General features: G+C 42.0%; 1 protein-coding gene across 1 annotated transcript; it reads right to left on the bottom strand.

Annotated features, from left to right (window-relative positions):
- Positions 1-3,347: 3,347 nt before the first annotated feature.
- LOC148003586 (uncharacterized) lies at positions 3,348-11,700 on the bottom strand. Its single transcript, XM_087568885.1, has 5 exons — positions 11,511-11,700; positions 10,634-10,793; positions 9,516-9,647; positions 8,663-8,846; positions 3,348-4,387 (listed from the first exon to the last, which is right to left on the bottom strand). The coding sequence occupies exons 1-5, from the start codon at positions 11,638-11,640 to the stop codon at positions 4,382-4,384; spliced, it is 612 nt and encodes a 203-aa protein (XP_087425011.1). The 5' UTR covers positions 11,641-11,700; the 3' UTR covers positions 3,348-4,381.
- Between the last annotated feature and the right edge of the window lie 8,412 nt (positions 11,701-20,112).

The following is a 20,112-nucleotide window of genomic DNA, read 5'->3' as shown; positions in this document are numbered from 1 at the left end:
GGGATATGCTGTGCTGTGCCCCTATGCATCAATTTCCAATTGTCTAAGAATCATAACCTCAAGGAACATCTAGTTTCACAGAATTCACCAGAGCAGAAGTAGAAAGACGTAGGAAAGTCAGACATAATAGAATAATTGTGCACACCAAGGCCACCTGATAAGCAGTCACACACAAATGAAATCTATACCGCCCTTGTCCAGGGATAAGGTTTGGAGAAATGGAAACAACCAGTTTTTAAAAAGAGCTACTGTGGGCTACTGAGATGTCTCCATCCCGGACTGCTGCAAGCAGCCTCTTATTTCAGATGGTGGGTTCATGGAGAGATGTGTCTCCTGCTTCTCAGGGTTCCAAGAAGCCACCCTACTTTACAAGGAGCTGCTGCAGGCTTCTGAGATGTCTCCATCCCGGCCTACTGCCTGCAGTCCCTGTCATTGTATGTTGTCCCCAGCATTAGCCAGAGCAAGCAGACAACAAGAGGAGGTCAAAGGGATACAGATTGGAAAGGAAGATGTCAAAATATCACTATTGCGGATGACAGAAGGGTACACTTGATTCACCCCAAAAGTTACACCAGAGAACTCCTAAGCCTGATAAACAACTTCAGCAAGTGCCTGGGTATAATATTAACTCAAACATATCAGTAGCCTTCCTCTACACAAAAGATAAAGAAGCTGAGAAAGAAATTAGGGAAATGACACCTTTCATAACAGTCCCAAATAATATAAAAATACCACAGTGTGACTTTTATCAAACAAGTGAAAGATCTGTGTGATAAGAACTTCATGATCTGAAGAAAGAAATTGAAGAAGATCTCAGAAAATGGAAAGATCTTCCATGCTCATGGCTTGTCAGGATGAAGATAGTAAAAATGGCCATTTTACCCAAAGTGACCTACAGATTCAATGCAATCCCCATCAAAATTCCAATCCAATTCTTCATAGGGTTAGACAGAACAATTTGCAAATTCACTTGGAATAACAAAAGAACACAGGATCGCTAAAACTATCCCCAACAATAAAGGACTTCCCTGGGAATCACCATCCCTGAACTCAAGCAGTATTACAGAGCATTGGTGATAAAAACTGTATGGTATTGGTACAGAGACAGGAAGATATACCAGTGGAATACAATTGCAGACACAGAAATGAACCCACACACCTATCTATGATCACTTGATTTTTGACAAAAGAGACAAAACCATCCAGTGGAAAAAATATACTTTTTCAGCAAATGGTGCCAGTTCCACTGGAGGTCAGCATATGGAAGAGTCCAAATCATCCCCTGCTTATTGCCCTGGACAAAGCTTAAGTCCAGGTGGATCAAGGACCTCTACATCAAACCAGATACACTCAAACGAAGAGAAGCAAAAGTGGGGAAGAATCTTGAACACAAGGACACTGGAAAAAATTTCCTGAACAAAACATGAATGGCTTATGCTCTACGATCAAGAGTAGACAGATGGGACCTCATAAAGGTACAAAGCTTCTGTAAGGCAAAGGACACTGTGGTTAAGACTAAACAGCAACAAACAGATTGGGAAAAGACCTTTACTAATCCTACAACTGATAGAGGGCTAATATCCAAAATATACAAAGAACTCATGAAGTTGGACTGTAGGGAGACTAATAACCCTAATAAAAATTGCAGTTCAGAGCTAAACAAAGAATTCACAGCTGAGGAATATGGAGTGGCTGAGATGCACCAAAAGAAATGTTCAACATCATTAGTTATAAGGGAAATGCAAATCAAAACAACCCTGAGATTCCACCTCACACCAGTCTGAATGCCTAAGATCAAATACTCAGGCAACAGAAGATGCTTGCATGGATATGAGAAAGAGGAACACTCCTCCATTGTTGGTGAGATTGCAGACTGGTACAACCATTCTGGATATCAGTCTGGAGGTTCCTCAGAAAATTAGACATTGCACTAGCTGACGACCCAGCTATACCTCTCTTGCACATATTCCCACAAGATACTCCAACATACAAGAGGGCACATGCTCCACCATGTTCATAGCGGCCATATTTATAATAGTCAGAAAATGAAAAGATCCCAGATGCCCTTCAACAGAGGAATGGAAACAGAAAGTGTGGTACATCTACACAATGGAGTACTACAGCGATATCAAAAACAATGACTTCATGAATTTCATAGGCAAATAGAATGAACTAAAACATATCATCCTGAGTGAGTTAACTCAATCACAGAAACACACACATGGTATGCACTCATTGATAAGTGGATATTAGCCCAAATGCTGGAATTCCCCAAGATTCACAGACCAAATCAAATTCAGGAAGGATGACCAAAATGTAGATGCTTCACTTCTTCCTTTAAAAGAGAAGAAGAATCCCTATTGAAAGGATAGGGAGACAAAGTTTACAACAGAGCCTGGAGGAATGGCCATTCAGAGTCTACCCCACGAGTGACCTATACACATACAGCCTTCAAACTAGATAAGGTGGATGAAGCTAAGAGGTGCAGGCTGACAGGAACTGGATATAGATGTCTCCTGAGAGGCACAGCCAGAGCATGTCAAATACAGTGGAGAATGCTAGCAGCAAACCATTGAACTGAGAACTGGACCTCAGTTGGAGGAATTACAGAAAGATTGGAAGAGCTGAAGGGACTAACAACCCCATAAGAACAACCATGACTGCCAAGCAAAGTTCCCAGAGACTAAACCACTACCCAATCACTATACAGGGACTGTGCCATGGCTCCATCTGCATGTGTATCAGAGGATGGTCCTCTTGGGCACAAATGGAATGAACAGCCCTTGGTCCTGCCTAGGCTGGGAAATTGGATGGATGGTGAAGGGAACACCTTTATAGAAGAGGGGGAGGGCGATGGTATTCAGACTTATTTCTGGAAAACAAGGAAGGAATAACATTTGAATTCAAAATGAAAAATATCCAATTAAAATTCAACAACAACAAAATGGTGTTTAGAACTTCAAATAAAAAAAAGCCACAATCAGGAAACAGAATTGTATGCCTCTGGTTTTCTTCAAATATGCTCAGGGCCTGGGTTGGTTTTGGACCCAGGCTGAACCAAGCAGGTTCCTGCCACTGACTGCTCCTATATTCCTGTTTCCAGAGGCATCATGCAGATTAATATTGGGCAAGAGATGTGGGCAAAGTTGGGCAGAAGTGGCTTTCTGTCCTGTGGCATCAGGAGTATCTGCATTCCTGGGTGTTCAGCACTCTCCACCACGGGATTTGGGTGCAGGCTTCCTGATTGGTTTAAACTCCCTTATGCCACGTTTATATGTCCTGGGAGATATTACAGAGAAATTAATATTTATCCCATTAATTTGTTCAACACTCTCATCCACAGAGTATAATTTAGAGGTAACTATATATTTGACAGTAAGCATACACAGTGGGTAATATATGCAATATGAAGTTGAAATTCACAGAGTTTGGAACACAGTGAACAGTGACTGTATAATTGCCTTTGAATCTCAGTCTGACTGGGAAGTGATTTTGATGCCCAGTCCCCATGAGAATGCAGAGATCCATCCCTCCCTGATAGCTGTGGGACTTCAGATGTTGACACTAATGATCAATAAAGAAGGTTCTTAAGAGTGAAGAGTTTGAGATTACTCTTTTTTTCACCAGGATACATCCAATTTACTGGATAGTAACCAGATGCAGGTTGTCAATATATACAGTCTATATCCTTATCAAAATAGAAAAGCAAATGAACAAAACAACAACACATAAATAACAAAACTTCAAATGAATAGGAGGAAAACCAAATAACCAAAATAATCAAAACTCAGCCACACTTAAATAGAGGAGCTGCGCTAAGCATATTTTGCTGTTCCTTTTGCAGAATAGATTTATAGCCTGTGTCTTTCCTTGGAGACATAGTAGACCAGCAGTTACTGGTGGTAATAATCTTTCCAAGAGGAGTGGAAGTAGGTCTGTTTTGTTGGAGTGGGGGTATTAAGGACAAAGCCATCCAATACTGAGTAGAAATGATATTACAGACTTTATCTCAAAGTCTTTCCAATGTTGTGAACTGATCTCCATGAAACTCTTCTGGATGACCCACCAGGACAATACACATTTACACGTGCACAGTCTTTCTGGATGACCAGCACCTCTTGATTGATGTGCATCAGCACTTCTCTGAGTCCCTCCAAAAGTTTACACTTGCTGGAGGGTGGGGAGGTGAAAGTACAGCCTATTCAATCCAAAGAAGTTAAACTAAAGGAGGAAAATGCAGTCCACAATTGCTATGGACATTACAGATGAGATGCAATAGTGGTGTATTTGCTGTGCACACTTAGTTCTCCTCCTGTAGCACTTCTCTCCAAGGGAGATCTTGCCCTGGTTTGTGTCTTGTTCGAGTTTCTCCTGGAGAATTTCAGACCTAGCAGAGCAAAGGAATAAAGGTTTAGTGAGTGGTTGTCAATTCAGCTCTCCCTCTTTTTTTTTTTTTATTAACTTGAGTATTTCTTGTATACATTTCGAGTGTAATTCCCTTTCCCGGTTTCCGGGCAAACATCCCCCTACCCCCTCCCCTTCCTTATTGGTGTTCCCCTTCCAACCCTCCCCCCATTGCTGCCCTCCCCCCCACAGTCTAGTTCACTGGGGGTTCAGTCTTTCAACTCTCCCTCTTACATCAGCTCTATTCAGTTGGACAATCCAGCATGACCTGTCAGCTGAGGTCAGTCCCTGCATCCCCAAGTGTCATAGAGTACCTGCTCTTGGATTTGTATCTCAGCTTTTAAAACTGCTAGAATTTGAACTGTGGACTATACACTGTATTGGAATTTAGAGAAAAATGAGCGTATTTTTCCACTGGTCCAGATATATTATGTTGAATAATAACATTGTACCTATGTCTGAATCTGAGTTCAAGAGAGGGATGAGCAACCTACAATACCATGTGGATGCCTTCTGGAGAAGATGCCTAGAATTGAGGTGAAAGTTCTGATTATGTTTGCAGTGTAGGAACCTGCCTAGGTTCCATTTTAAGCACTGTACCTGCAAATGCACAGAGAAGCCATCTCACATCAAATCCATGGGAATTGCATGGATCCTGTAATCACTGAGAATGTGCTCCATGCAAATCTTCCCAGCGTACACACGGACATTAAAGGTGATTGTGATGTAGAAACACACCAGCACCCCTGTAAGTCTATGGCTAGTGTAAGGCAATTTGTGAGAGGACAGAAGAGAAAATGTCCTCAGATCTTTCCAGAGAGATCACAGGAAGAAAGGAGTAGAACATAGCAAGAAATACAGAGGATCATATATATTGTTTCATGGGCAAAATTCACATGAACTGTACCAGAACTATACTCTGAGTAGCTCTTTAGCTGCCTGAGGCTGAAATCCATGTAGGTGGTCATTCACCCAAAACGGGTACTTATATAGGGAAAGGATATTCAAATGGCTTCTTCCAGCCTGTGTTCCTACCTGAACATTAATGCTTAATGTAAAGACTCCCCAGTATACGCTGGAGGCATAAAAACAAATGTTGAGTGGGATATGTACATAGTGGCCAGAGCCTACAGACAGCTCAGTCAGTGATGTGCTGTCCTCCCATAAACCGACATAGACTCAGGGTTCTTTCCCCATTAACAATCTGGCTTAGCAAGTCCCAAAGGCTGTGTAGAGCTGTCTTGTTGCTCAGCAAAGGATCATATGTTGGTGGTAGACTAGACTCTTGTTCTTGTTCACTGTTTCAGACTTTCCCCAAAGTGTGCAGCTTCTTCTAATCTGAGCTGTCTTTACCATAGCCTGAGTGACTTCATGCCCAAAGCTAGAATCATAGGAAATCTCCATAACCAGGATCGAAATCAACAATTTTTCTCCCCGTAATGTGATTGTGCCACAGATATTTTGAGTAAGTACGTAAAAGCTTGCATGGATTTTCTCAGACTGAATCAGAATCTATGGAAGGGCTCCACCCTATGGTACACTTTTACTTCTTGCCTGATGGACGTCTGGATAGATTCTCCTTCAGGGCTACTCTGGAACCACTACAACACTGATGTGCCCTAGTTGCAATGGCAACACCTACTCCTTGTTGTGGAATCACTGGGTTAACTAAACCTTCTGTTCCACTTTCTGAACATGGCTTCTCATAGGGCTACCTGTTCTTACACTCCCAGACTCATCTGAAATTCATCATTTCTCCTAACTCCATTGAGGCTGAAATTAAGGGAGAGAAAATGATGTTGATTGACAGCACTTGCAGAATGCTACACAGATAACACAGGGGAGCGCTTTAGATTATCTGTGCACCAAAGGGTCTCCTGACACTGCCCTGTTCTTGCACCACAGCATAGCTATGGGGCTTTTGCTGGATGACAATACAACTCCAAGCAACTCAAATTCTCAATGAATAAAATCCAAGCCAAACTCCCAGCGGAAGCTGTAGTGTGCCAAGGTAGCTGGAGAGAAATGGTAGCAGGCCATGTGGAAAGCAACCTTGGAGAAGACACAGTGAGTGACACACCCTTCCAGTGGGCTTTCACCATTCACAAAGAACAGAGAAGCCGCATAAACTCATGGATTTTAGAGAGAAGCCCCCCTTACCTCCCTGTACTCCTTTCCTTTGATGTGCTCCAAAGGATTTCAATGCAGACCAGTAGTTTTACCCCTAATCACTTGAAAATCTAACTTTACAGGTGTTTTTGTGTCCTCTTTTTGGGGGGCTGCATTTCTACAGGACTTGATTGTCCTTCTTTTACACCATAACTAAAAGGGACCTGCAAGCTCCAGGCCTGTACCATTTGTTACCACTGTGAAACACGACTCACTTGAACATATTTCCCACTCCTCCCCCAGACTTCACGAGATAATTCTGTTATGGTATTTTTGAAAACAGAATAAATTAATACCTTAAGTGTCCTTTTGCTGTACAGAGCTGGATGGAGATGCCAAATGACTGGGCAGCTGTATTTCATGTTTCATGGATGTAAAGTGAACTCTTAGAGTACTTTTCTCATGAAACTTGGAAATAGAGGGAAACACATTCACTACTGCAAACACAAACACACACAAACACACAGAAATAGACAGATACTCACTTGCACGCACAAATGAAAACTTTGATCTTGTGCAGCACATTTCCTGTTGAGTGAGGAATTAGTGGGAGCTATGCTGTGTACAAGTCTCTTAGACTCAAGCAGGCTGTGCTGCCCTGGCCTGTACTCATTTCCACTTCAGGAAACCTTTCTATGCAGATACTTGTTGGTTTTACAAGTAAGTTACATGTTCTGCACAGATAGCCTAAACAATACAACATCAAATTCCCAAGAGAGAGATTCTAGGAAAAGAATCCATCAAGCTCTATGTTGACTCATCATAGGCCCCTCACTAAAACTACCCTGTTTCCTTCATAAAAGACCTTGGAACCATCAGACAAGACAGGGACTCATGGTCATTTACCAGGAACTTTTCATCACATTAGAGTTCATGTGATGTTAAAACAACCTCAATGTCAGTCAGAAGGAGGCTAAAGAAATAACATACCCTGACTTTTCTGAAATGCAGCACTGTGTACAATATTGAGAGGGAATCTATCCTTAAAGAATGCCATGCCCATGATATAGTCAGCAAAGCAATGTCAGCAGAGGGATGCACTCTAGGATTCCATGCAAGATCATGGTGAAGCCAATAAGACAATCCAGAATCTTCCCGGGGGATACCTCTGTTCAGGTAAAGTGAAGAAATCTAATCCTTATTTTGAAAATAGTTGAATGGTTTAAGAATGTGTTGAGACAAATAAGAGACAGGGCTCCACCTGGAACTGGACCAGTGATGCAAAGACTGCTGGACAGCACAAAAAAAGGAAGCTTCAAGTTTGTTGAGAGACCTAGGCTTAAAGGACGAAGTTGGATAATGACTGGACAAAACTGCATGTCATGAACTGGCCTTCCCGCATGCTCCCTAAGATGCAGATCAGCACAGCAATGCACCTTTCTTGGTGAGAATTGGGGGTATATACGGATAACTTTGTTCTTGAAGTCTCAAATCTCTCATGCCAACCCTCAGCCTTTGAGAAACCTTTTCCACATCCTTGGTCTTCTATCCAGCTTCAGATTGTAAGGCCCACATATGAACTCTCCAGGAGCACTCAAATAAGACAGGACTGACATGCTGCTCCTCAGGCTCTGTAGTTACCCAAGATCTATGAAGCATGAAGTCACCATCTTCATATACAGGGACATGAGGGGAGGAAGAACAAAAGCCACCACAAATGAGAACCGGTTCTTTGCCATTTCCACCAGCCTCTCCTCCTTGAAAACTACTTACTTCCTGGAGTCTCACAAGATCCCTGTAATGAAAATGAGCTCCAGGCTTTTGCTTCATCCCTCAAAGCCCTGTTCTAGTCTAAAGAGGGGCTCCCACATAGCACCCTCCACACACATGGCATGTAGTGCTGTGATATGTGATCAACCCATCTCCCTAAATAAAATGCAGATTCTCGAAGAGCAGGAGCATTCGCTTTCCAAACATGCAGTTTCCTGAAGAGGGGCTATCGCCACAGAAAGCCTTGTAAACCATCACATGAATGAACACTTGGATGAGACCTAGGTCAGGACATGGATCAGTCAATAGACAGTTACATTGGTTTGTCTATGTTCATGGAAAGACCTGAGGACAACCTGACCTGTAGGCCTAATCCTACCTGCTGTTCCTTTGCACTGGGGACACAGATGTTCATTCCGGCCTCTTCACAGAGCCTCTTTGCCTCCACACAGGATGCTGGCCGTTCAGTCTGCTCCACCAGCAGTTCTCTCTTCTCATTCAGCAAAATCTGTATATTGTTCTTCAATTGAGTTTGTTCACGCAGAAGCTGGGAGTACCTGATGCTGAACCACAAACAAAAATGGTAAATCCCAGCCAGCTTCTATTTGCCTGTCACTCTTGCAAGTCAAATCATCCCTTCAAGGAATACCTCATCCCCAGACATCCCCAGAACAGAGCCACACTATACAAGTTAGCACCAATTAGAGGAGGTCAAATCCAGAATCCACATTCAACATGAATCAAAGTACTTCTGAAAATCCTGACACTAAGACGGTTTATATAAATCCAGGAAGAAGAAATGGTCCATATGGGTGCTTATATGTCCATGATATGCTAAAACCATCTTCACGTAGTGGGAAAATCCCCTCTGAGGGGTAATTGAAGTCCCAATAGATATACAATCTTTCCATGTGTTTCTCATCGATCACAGATCTTTAAATCTTCTGTCAGAGTCCTAGAGATTCAGAGTTGATTGATATTCCCATCACAGTACAAAACTTTCTATCTAGAGGATCCTTAATGGGGAAAATAACAATTGGAGGGTCTTCTATACCCTTCACATGTAGGACCACTGAGTCCAAGAGCTACAAACATAAGACCCTTGCCAGGAGGCAGGCTTCTTGTTAAAAGTCAGACACTACAGAACCAGTGCCCTGACTTTGGTTCAATGTCATACAGGACAGGAGCATTCCCTGCCTAGTGCTGGGTTCTCATCTCTGTCAGCGACTCACCGGTAGGAACTGTTCACTTGTATGAGCTCCTTGTACCTGTCCATGGCCTCACTTATTGAACTGGTCATCATTTGCATAGCCATCATTCTCATCTCATGTTCGGATTGAAGTATTGGCATTTCGACATCCAGCCTGTTGTGGGGCATGGCCCAAGAAAAAAATAACCATCTGAACTCAGGATTTCAGAATTAAGTGAATTGTAAATTAAAAAAACCCAATAAAAAATTGAAATTTAAGAAATGTGGGGGGAGGGAAGAATGTGGCAAACACAAAGACCAGAGCAAAAACACAACAGTGAGACTCCAACAATTCTTTCAAGGAAATATTTCTACGCAAATCAGCAAAGAGTTATTTTGAAATATGGACATTTTCTAAGACTGTGGAGATATGGTTCCCCCAAGACCAACTGTACTGCAGTGGCTTGGGTCTAACAGATAGTTGTGATGATATTTCTTTTGTTTTGAAAACAGGGATTCTCAAACCTTGTTTCCTACTGTTCCATGAATTCCCAGAGGGCATAACTACTTTGACAGGGAAGAGGATTTGTAACCCCTCCTTCCCTCAGGAGAGTCCTATCTACCACCTAAGTAAACAGAAGATGCAAAGTGCTCAGTTGATCCATGTGGGCATCCCCACTATCATGACCTGCAAACTGTCCATCAGACATATCCTAAGATCCCATGAAACTCCCCAGACTCCCTGACCGAGAGCTTAATACCCACAAACACTTTCACATACTTACATACCAATCAATATACAAACACAAGCAGAATCCCAACTACATGCATGGAGGTGCCATAGAATCAGTGTATAATGAAAAAAATTAGAGGAAAAGAGGGATGACGTGCAGGCATTTCATCCCCTCACTTAGAGGCAGCAAGTGTGACCAGGTCCTTCTAGCTGTTGACAGAACCAATGCTAATCCAAGGAGCTCAGGGTCAAGTACAAAAGAGGTTGACCCTAAACACACAGGACCTAGCTTATCTCACAAGCAAATGCCTTCCAAATCTCCTTAAAATCCAGGATGAGAGGTAAACCTCTCTTGTGCTAAGAGGAAATCTTGGGTTAGCAGAGAGAAAGCACAAGACAGTGAACAGGTTACTGGCCATAATGACTACCTGTGGTCCCAATTATCATAGATATAAAGGTCCAGGATTTGATAAAATTCATCCCTCTCGAATTGACACTTCTGGATTTCAAATTTAAGTTCCTCCAGTTCCTTTAAACACTCCTCTTGCTTACTGATGACATTTTGGGATGATGCCTTCCTACCAAAACCTGTAAATAGATAAACCCAAGTGAATTTGCATATTTGGTGGCCCATGGGCAGAAAAGATCATTCTGAATCCGAAAAGGAGGTGAGGAAGGGGAAATGGTAGAGACTGGGTGAATCCCTTAAAGAGCAGAAAAGCTTTCTTAAAGGTGGATTCTTAAGCTATGTCCCTCTTCCCAACCTCTAATGCCATACACGTGCCACATTCACTATTACAGGACCCCTCACCCTGAATAGTATAACCTGACTGATACATAAACATCTGGGACGTTGTTATCTTATATCAGATGTGTTTCAGTTAATCCTGGAGTTCATACTGCTTAGCACCATCAGGCTCTAATCATGTGTGTTCCACCCAAAGTGTCTGAGAACTCAATTCATTTCTCGGGGTGCATCCTTCCTTGTTCTCACCATCAGAGACTTATGTAACCTACAGTAATCTAGAGGAAGAAATGCTTCAACTCCCAACCATGGATGGTCACATTTTTAATCTCACTGTGCCTCCTCCTGCCATGCATTGACACTCACAATTAAAAAGCTTCCAGAAAAGAAACTGAAGGCTTCCCACTTTCTGGCTTTCTCTCAAATTAAAGATCAGGAACTCCTGACTCTTGGTTTGCCTTTGAGAAATCCCAAGGCTCCTGCTTGTAAGGCCTAGTCTTAGAAGGCACATCTCAAACATACCTCCTTGAGGATGTTCCCCAACTCTGCCCAGGACTCACCAAGCCTTCCCCAGAATGATTTCCATCCTTCCAAGGAAGATGAGAGGAGGTCATCTTCCTTCAGCCTTGGTGTGGTCTCTCCTTGATCAACACTTTCCTTCTGAAATAGCCTGAGCGGCTGGCGAAACATGCCTGCTTGTGAACCCAAAGGGAACTGAAGGAATATCCCAAAGGCAGTTGGTGTCACCACAACACTGATGACATCACAGAAGATTCTAGGGATCTCTTAGATACAATATATTGTCCAGTGAAGGGCTTACTGATGATGCCACTGGGAAGTTCTATGACCTACCTGCTAACTAGCTCTCCAAAAATTGATCAATTTCTGTGCGGACCCTTTCCTCCAGTCTCTCATACATCACTGGGAATAGCATTTGGCAACCTCTATTGCTAAGCTAGATGTTTCTCTGTGCATCATTAGAACTCAACAGTGCTTTTGCTGGGGAGGGCTGCTCTCAACCTGAATGAGAGAACAGATTTTTCTTAGCACCCAAATCTCTAGGGACCAAGGAAGAGGGAGTTTTTTCTTAAAAATAAATCTACTACTCGAGACAATGCATGTGACACACATTTCGATTCCTAAGGTTTTCCTTTTTATGGAGGCCAATATGTTTCTTCTAGACCTCTGAGTGTATAAAACCTGGAAATATTTGCTTACTGTGCAGTCCTTGACAGTTGACATTGTTTTTATTTACATATCCATGTATTTCACAAAATCAATGGTCTATTATCTTATTTTTTTAGAATAAAAACTCCTTTTTTTCTTGAAACATAGGGATCAACTACAGGGCATATATAAAATAATAAATTTCTGTACCTTTTATATATTAAGTTGGACATCCTCCCTTTCTCAAATATAACAAGACAGTGAAATCGGACATCAGCGAGCAAACGTCAACCTGGACCTTGTGTTACCACATTGTAACCACATAGCCATCCCTTCTCCAATATCGTTCTTCCTGAATTTCCAAGTCCAATCCTGAGGATATTTGGGGCTGCACGCTGATCTTTTATTCAGAGCAAACATAAAAATCAGGCGGATGGGCAGGGAGTGGAATGGCCTAAGGTTAGGCTAAACCTCAATTTTAATGGGTCCATAAGTTCAGGAGGGAGTCCATTTGGCATTGTCATCTGTGGCTTCTGTGTCCTTATCCTGGGTGTGCTGACTCTGTGATACGATGCCACCTCACCTCACAGATGTCAGGGTGAAAATCATGTATGAGTTTTCTGGGAAGAACTCTGCCTTTTACTACCATCTGGAGTTATACAACATAACTATGCACAGCTCAGAAGAGAGGGGTGGAGATTGTGGAGGCCTTAGAAGTTGAGGATCTTTTCTGATTAAGGCACATATTTTTTCCTATGTAATTTTTCCCTTGCTCTTTCACTAATGATGGTTGACTTCATTCCTGGCCTGAAGTCAACTGGATTCCAAGGTTTGGGATTAGGGAAGCCCCTCTTTTTGAGATGACAGGCCCAGCAAGGGATCCCACTGCATACAGGTTCCTATTCCCAAGGAAGTTGTTGCTGCAGAATCACAGCATGGGGGCAGCAGCACAGGACATCTCCCAGCTTTCTCTCCTGCACCTGCAGCACTTTTAATAAGGCTGTTTGTTTGTTTGTTTGCTTTTTATTGGAAATACCTACAAAGCTGGTCAAAATTAATACGTGCCTTTAATACCAGCACCCACAAGGTATTTTTGTTTTTGCTTTTGTTTTTGTTTTATTTCATTTCATAATTTCTGTAATTGTTGTTAGGATTCTTATTGTTTTCTTTGGTAATTCCCTCTACCTCTTCACTCTGTACCTAGAATGTGAAGCCTATGCTCTGCATGGTCCTATTATTCATGTTAAGAATTTTATTCTTACCACCAACACCACAGATGATCACATTATTTACTTTCAAATCAGGAAAACAGGCATAAAGAAGAGAGCTATGTTGTTTGGTCTCAGGTAACCAGCCAATCAGGAGTGTAGGATGGCTTCCCAATGTTTTGGATTAGGTAAGCTTCTGTTATTGAGATGAAAGGCCTCTGTTGAAACCTCCAGTTGAGTAACACAGAGCCTGGAAAGACTGAAAGAGAGGTTGCACCTTGAAGGTGAAGGCTGGCCCTTCAGTGCCTCTGCAGCCTGAGGCAGAGTTCTGTTGTGAACACTGGAGCACTAGGCCAGAGATCATAGGGGACTGCATTTTGGTTGAGCCCTGAGACCTGGATGAGCAGAGGCCTCCACAGTCCTGATAAAGGGAAGCAGAGGCACATAGATGTGAGGGAACAATGGATCTTTGAACTGCATGTTCTCCACCTCATTTATCTTGTATACATAATATATGTAAATGACAAGGGCATCCTACTTTATCACATCTAGTCTCTCTATCTGTTAAAGCATGTGCAAATGTAAACACAGTAGAGTTAGTTCAGTAATACATTGTGTCCCATTTTGTTAAAGACCTTTGTTTTATTTCTATTTATATATTTTTTCTTTTTCACTTTACGTTCTGCTCACTGACTACTGATACTTAATTCCTCTCCCACAATCTTTCCCCAATTCTCCTGGCACAGTCTTCTCTGAGTGTATGAGGGCCAACTGTCTCAGTACCTCCCTTCTTTTACCAAAGCCTTTTCTGGTTGCATTGGTGAGGATGCTGGTTTTGAATGCCTTGGACTTGGCTTTCTTCATGCTCCAATTTGCTGGCTTTTGGAAGTTTGTGAAGAAATGTCTGTGAACTTGGTCCTTCATCCAGATGGTACACAAGAGGCAATGGTTTTCTTAATATTTTTGAGAGTATATTTCAATCAAACCTCTCCTACTAATATCCTAACAATGACAAAGGTAATGGGAGGCTACACATCTATTTCATTAGTTTTCAGTTCTTCTCAGAGCAGCAGTGTAGAAGCCCACAAAGCTGGCAAAGTGAAGTGAGGTCACGCAGGGGTCTTAAGAGCACAGTCCTACATTCTTAGAGTAACTCCTAGGGATTTACCATATCCATACACCCGTAGCTCCATATGCACTGGACCCCAGGGAAGTGCTCAACATTCATTGCTTTTGCCACGCAGTTTGCCACAAATGTTAGAAATCTGAAAAGTTCAGGAAAATTGAGGTGTGAATAAGTCCCAGTGACTGGAGTAAGCTCACACAGTCTGTGACAACGAAGAAATGATTGAGCATCCAAGAGACAAGACACTCACCAGGATCATAGTTTTATACCAGTAAGAAAATTTGAATAATAAGTCTTCAGGTGAAAAGATAAATTAGGAGGTCATAGACCTAAAAGTTTTATCCTTTGCCCTCAGGGTTGCAGCCATTCTTTCAGCCTTTCCTGGCCCTCACACAGGATCAGAGTTCTCACCTGGAAGCAGGGTTATCTGGAAGGCACATAATACATATCCACAGACTCCTCTTTGGGTACAAACTGATAGGAAACTTCAAGGCTTAAAGTCATTGTCTCTCTCTCTCTCTCTCTCTCTCTCTCTCTCTCTCTCTCTCTCTCTCTCTCTCTCTCTCTCAGCTTGAGGCTGCACACACGCTGCATTCTTTTGTACATTCCGGTTTTTTTATTGCAGTTTTCTTTTCTCAAACTCCCACAATCATGTACACGTCTGTTCATTACCCTTTCATTCTCACACACACTCTTCATACACACCTCGTACATATCTCACACACACCACATGTACTCTCCTGTCACATACACACACATAATCTTCACACACACCTCATACATATCTCACACACAGCACATGCACTCTCCTGTCACGTACATACACATAATCTTCATACACACCTCACACATATCTCACACACACCACATGCACTCTCCTGTCACATACACACACATAATCTTCACACACACCTCACACATATCTCACACACAGCACATGCACTCTCCTGTCACGTACATACACATAATCTTCATACACACCTCACACATATCTCACACACACCACATGCACTCTCCTGTCACTCACACACACAATATTCACACACACCTCACACATATCTCACACACACCACATGCACTCTCCTGTCACTCACACACACAGTCTTCATACACACCTCATACATATCTCACACACAGCACATGCACTCTCCTGTCATGCACACACACAGTCTTCATACACACCTCATACATATCTCACACACAGCACATGCACTCTCCTGTCACGCACACACACAGTCTTCACACATACCTCACACATATCTCACACACAGCACATGCACTCTCCTGTCATGCACACACACAGTGTTCACACACACCTCAAGTTCTCTCCTCACTCATTCTCAAATGCTCTCCTCATGCTCTCTCCCTGGCTCTCACATTTGTTCTCAGACTTGCTCCCTCATTAGCTCCCTCATTAGCTCCCTCATTAGCTCCCTCATTCACTCTTCACATTCTCTCTCCACTCACTCTTCACATGCTCTTGTCATGCTCTCTCATTCGCTCTCACATTTGTTCTCACATTAGCTCTGTCATTTACTCTCTCATTCACTCCCTCATGCTCTCTCTCATTTACTCTTCACATGTTCTGTAGCCTTTCTCTTGCCCCAGTCCTTTATTAATAATCCAAAGGCGGGTAGAAAAAAGAGATTTTATAATCATTGCCAAATCAAATGCAAAGAATGACTACATCCCACCAAGAACTAAGAATTACAACTGTTCCCCAAAGTTTCAGGCTTGCCCTATACCCAGGCCTGTGGTCAATATAATAATAATAATTGTAAACTTATCATGATTTAAACTTTAAACATTTACTTTTATACTTCAGAGTCCAAAGCTCTGAGGTCAGCTAATTACATTTTCCTGTGACACTCTAATGATAAATGACATAGGCAAAACTGCCAGGCAGTGGCCAGAAAGAATCAAGGTAACCCTTAGCACACTAATTCCACTAGCGTTCTGTTCCTTGCACACAATGACTCTCATAAGGGTTCCAGTAGTTAGACTTAGTTTACTAGTATATTATTTTATATATTCTATACTTCCTTAACCAGTCTATAATATTATGTAAAACTTACTTCCTAACTTCAATAACTTTTTCCTTTCTTGGGGTCCCAATGTTGGCTCTAATTCATTTTCTCTCATTTTCTTCAAGCTGTCTTTGCAAGTAAAACCCAAATCTAGAACTACAATTCTGCAGTTATTACATTTTTTTCAAGATGAGAATACACAGTATGCACCTGGGCCACTAGGGCTGTGCTGTGCTGTGCCCCTATGCATCAATTTCCAATTGTCTAAGAATCATAACATCAAGGAACATCTAGTTTCACAGAATTCACCAGAGCAGAAGGAGAAAGAAGTAGGAAAGTCAGATATAATACAATAATTGTGCACACCAAGGCCAACTGATAGGCAGTCACACACAAATGAAATCTATAAGGCCGTTGTCCAGGGTAAGGTTTTGAGAAATGGAAACAACCAGTTTTTACAAAAAGCTACTGCGGGCTACTGAGATGTCTCCATTGTATGTTGTCCCCAGCATTAGCCAGAACTCAGACAACAAAGGGAGGTCAAAAGGATACAGATTGGAAAGGAAGAAGTCAAAATATCACTGTTGCAGAGGATAGGGTAGTATACATGGGACACCCCAAAAGTTACAACAGAGAACTCCTAAGCCTGATAAACAACTTCAGCAAAGTGGCTGGGTATAAAATTAACTCAAACAAATCAGTAGCCTTCCTCTACACAAAAGATAAACAAGCTGAGAAAGAAATTAGGGAAATGACACCTTTCATAATAGTCCCAAATCATATAAAAATACCTCAGTGTGACTTTTATCAAACAAGTGAAAGATCTGTGTGACAAGAACTTCATGATCTGAAGAAAGAAATTGAAGAAGATCTCAGAAAATGCAAAGATCTCCCATGTTCATGGCTTGGCAGTATGAAGATAGTAAAAATGGCCATTTTCCCAAAGTGACCTACAGTTGCAATGCACTCTCCATCAAAATTCGATTGCAATTCTTCATAGGGTTAGACAGAACAATTTGCAAATTCATTTGGAATAACAAGTAACGCAGGATAGCTAAAACTATCCTCAACAATAAAAGGACTTCCCTGGGAATCACCATCCCTGAACTCAAGCAGTTTACAGAGCATTAGTGATAAAACTGTATGGTATTGTTACAGAGACAGGAAGATAGACCAGTGGAATAGAACTGCAGACCCAGAAATGAACCAGCACACCTATGGTCCCTTGATTTTTGACAAAGGAGACAAAAGCATCCAGTGGAAAAAGGATAGCATTTTTAGCAAAGGGTGCTGGTTCAAATGGAGGTCAGCATATGGAGGAGTACAAATCATCCCCTTCTTATTACCCTGTGTAAAGCTTAAGTCCAGGTGGATCAAGGACCTCTACATCAAACCAGATCACTCAAACTAATAGAAGAATCTTGAACACATGGACACTGGAAAAAATTTCCTGAACAAAACACGAATGGCTTATGCTCTAAGATCAAGAATAGACAAATGGGACCTCATAAAGCTACAAAGCTTCTGTAAGACAAAGGACACTGTGGATAGGACAAAACAGCAACCAACAGACTGGGAAAAGACCTTTACTAATCCTACAACTGATAGAGGGCTTATATCCAAAATATACAAAGAACTCATGAAGTTGGACTGTAGGGAGACTAATAACCCTATTAAAAATTGCAGTTCAGAGCTAAACAATAATTCATAGCTGAGGAATATGGAGTGGCTGAGAAGCACCAAAAGAAATGTTCAACATCTTTAGTTATAAGGGGAATGCAAATCAAAACAACCCCAAGATTCCACCTCACACCAGTCTGAATGCCTAAGATAAAACACTCAGGCGATAGAAGACGCTTTTGCGGATGTGAAAAAGAGGAACACTCCTCCAATGTTGGTGAGATTGCAGACTGGTACAACCATTCTGGATATCAGTCTGGAGGTTCCTCAGAAAATTAGACATTGCACTAGCTGAGGACCCAGCTATACTTCTCTTGCACATATACCCAAAAGAAGCTCCAACATACAACAGGGCACATGCTCCACCATGTTCATAGCAGCCTTATTTATAATAGTCAGAAAATGAAAAGATCCCAGATGCCCTTCAACAGAGGAATGGAAACAGAAAGTGTGGTACATCTACACAATGGAGTACTACAGAGATATCAAAAACAATGACTTCATGAAATTCATAGGCAAAGAGAATGAACTAAAACATATCATCCTGAATGAGTTAACCCAATCACAGAAACACACACATGGTATGCACTCATTGATAAGTGGATATTACCACAAATGCTCAAATTCTCCAAGATTCACAGACCAAATGAAACTCAGGAAGGATGACCAAAATGCTGATTCTTCACTCCTTCCTTTAAAGGAGAAGAAGAATCCCTATTGAAGGGATAGGGATGCAAAGTTTAAAACAGAGCCTAGAGGAATGTCCATTCAGAGTCTACCCCACATGTGGCCTATACATATACAGCCTTCAAACTAGATAAGGTGGATGAAGCTAAGACGTGCAGGCTGATAGGAACTGGATATAGATGTCTCCTGAGAGGCACAGCCAGATCATGTCAAATACAGCGGTGAATGCTAGCAGCAAACCATTGAACTGAGAACTGGACCTCAGTTGGAGGAATTACAGAAAGATTGAAAGAGCTGAAGGGACTTGCAACCCCATAAGAACAACCATGGCTGCCAAGCAGAGTTCCCAGAGACTAAACCAGTACCAACCACTATACAGGGACTGTGCCATGGCTCCATCTGCATGTGTATCAGAGGTTGGTCTTTTTGGGCACAAATGGAATGAGCAGCTCTTGGTCCTGCCTAGGCTGGGAAAGTGGATGGCTGGTGAAGGGAATATTTTATAGCAGAGGTGGAGGGCGATGGTATTCGGACTTATTTCTGGAAAACAAGGAAGGAATAACATTTGAATTCGAAATGAAAAATATCCAACTAAAAATCATCAACAACAAAACGGTATTTTGAGCTTCGAATCAAAAAAAGCCACAGTCAGGAAACAGAGAATTGTATGCCTCTAGTTTTCTTCAAATATGCTTGGGGCCCAGGTAGGTTCTGGGCCTAGGCTGAATCAAGCAGGTTCCTGCCACTGACTGCTCCTCTATTCCTGTTTCCAGAGGCACCATGTAGATTAATATTGGGCAAGAGATGTGGGAAGAGCTGGTCAGAAGTGGCTTTCTTTCCTGTGGTCTCAGGATTATCTGCATTCCAGGGTGTTCAGCATTTTCTGCCCCAGGATTTGGGTGCAGGATTCCCGATGGCTTTAAACTCCCTTATACCATGTTTATATGTCCTGGGAGGTATTACAGAAAAATTAATGTTTATCCTATTAATTTGGTCAAAACTCTCATCGACAGAGTATAATTTAGAGGTAACTATATATTTGACAGCAAGCATACACAGTGCGTAATGTTGCATGATGAAGTTGAAATTCAGAGTTGGAAACACAGTGCACAGTGACTGTATAAATGCCTGTGAATCTCAGTCTGACTGGGAAGTGATTTGATGCCCAGTCCCCATGAGAATGCAGAGATCCATCCCTCCCTGATAGCTGTGGGACTTCAGATGTTGACACTAATGATCAATAAAGAAGGTTCTTAAGAGTGAAGAG

This window comes from Rattus norvegicus, chromosome 9 (assembly GCF_021556685.1).
Source record: "Rattus norvegicus strain SHRSP/BbbUtx chromosome 9, alternate assembly SHRSP_T2T, whole genome shotgun sequence".
Lineage (NCBI taxonomy): Eukaryota > Metazoa > Chordata > Mammalia > Rodentia > Muridae > Rattus > Rattus norvegicus.
Note: the sequence above shows the minus strand (reverse complement) of the source record. Positions and strands in the feature narration are given on the sequence as shown.

Bases quoted from the DNA above. Each gene is read 5' to 3' on its own strand.
- LOC148003586 (XM_087568885.1), bottom strand. From the start codon at position 11,640: ATGTTTCGCCAGCCGCTCAGGCTATTTCAGAAGGAAAGTGTTGATCAA. The intron at 10,794-11,510 runs GTGAGTCCTGGG...ATCTATTTACAG, and splicing joins ATCATTCTGGGGAAGGCTTG to GTTTTGGTAGGAAGGCATCA. The intron at 8,847-9,515 runs GTGAGTCGCTGA...TTTGTGGTTCAG, and splicing joins CAAGTGAACAGTTCCTACCG to CATCAGGTACTCCCAGCTTC.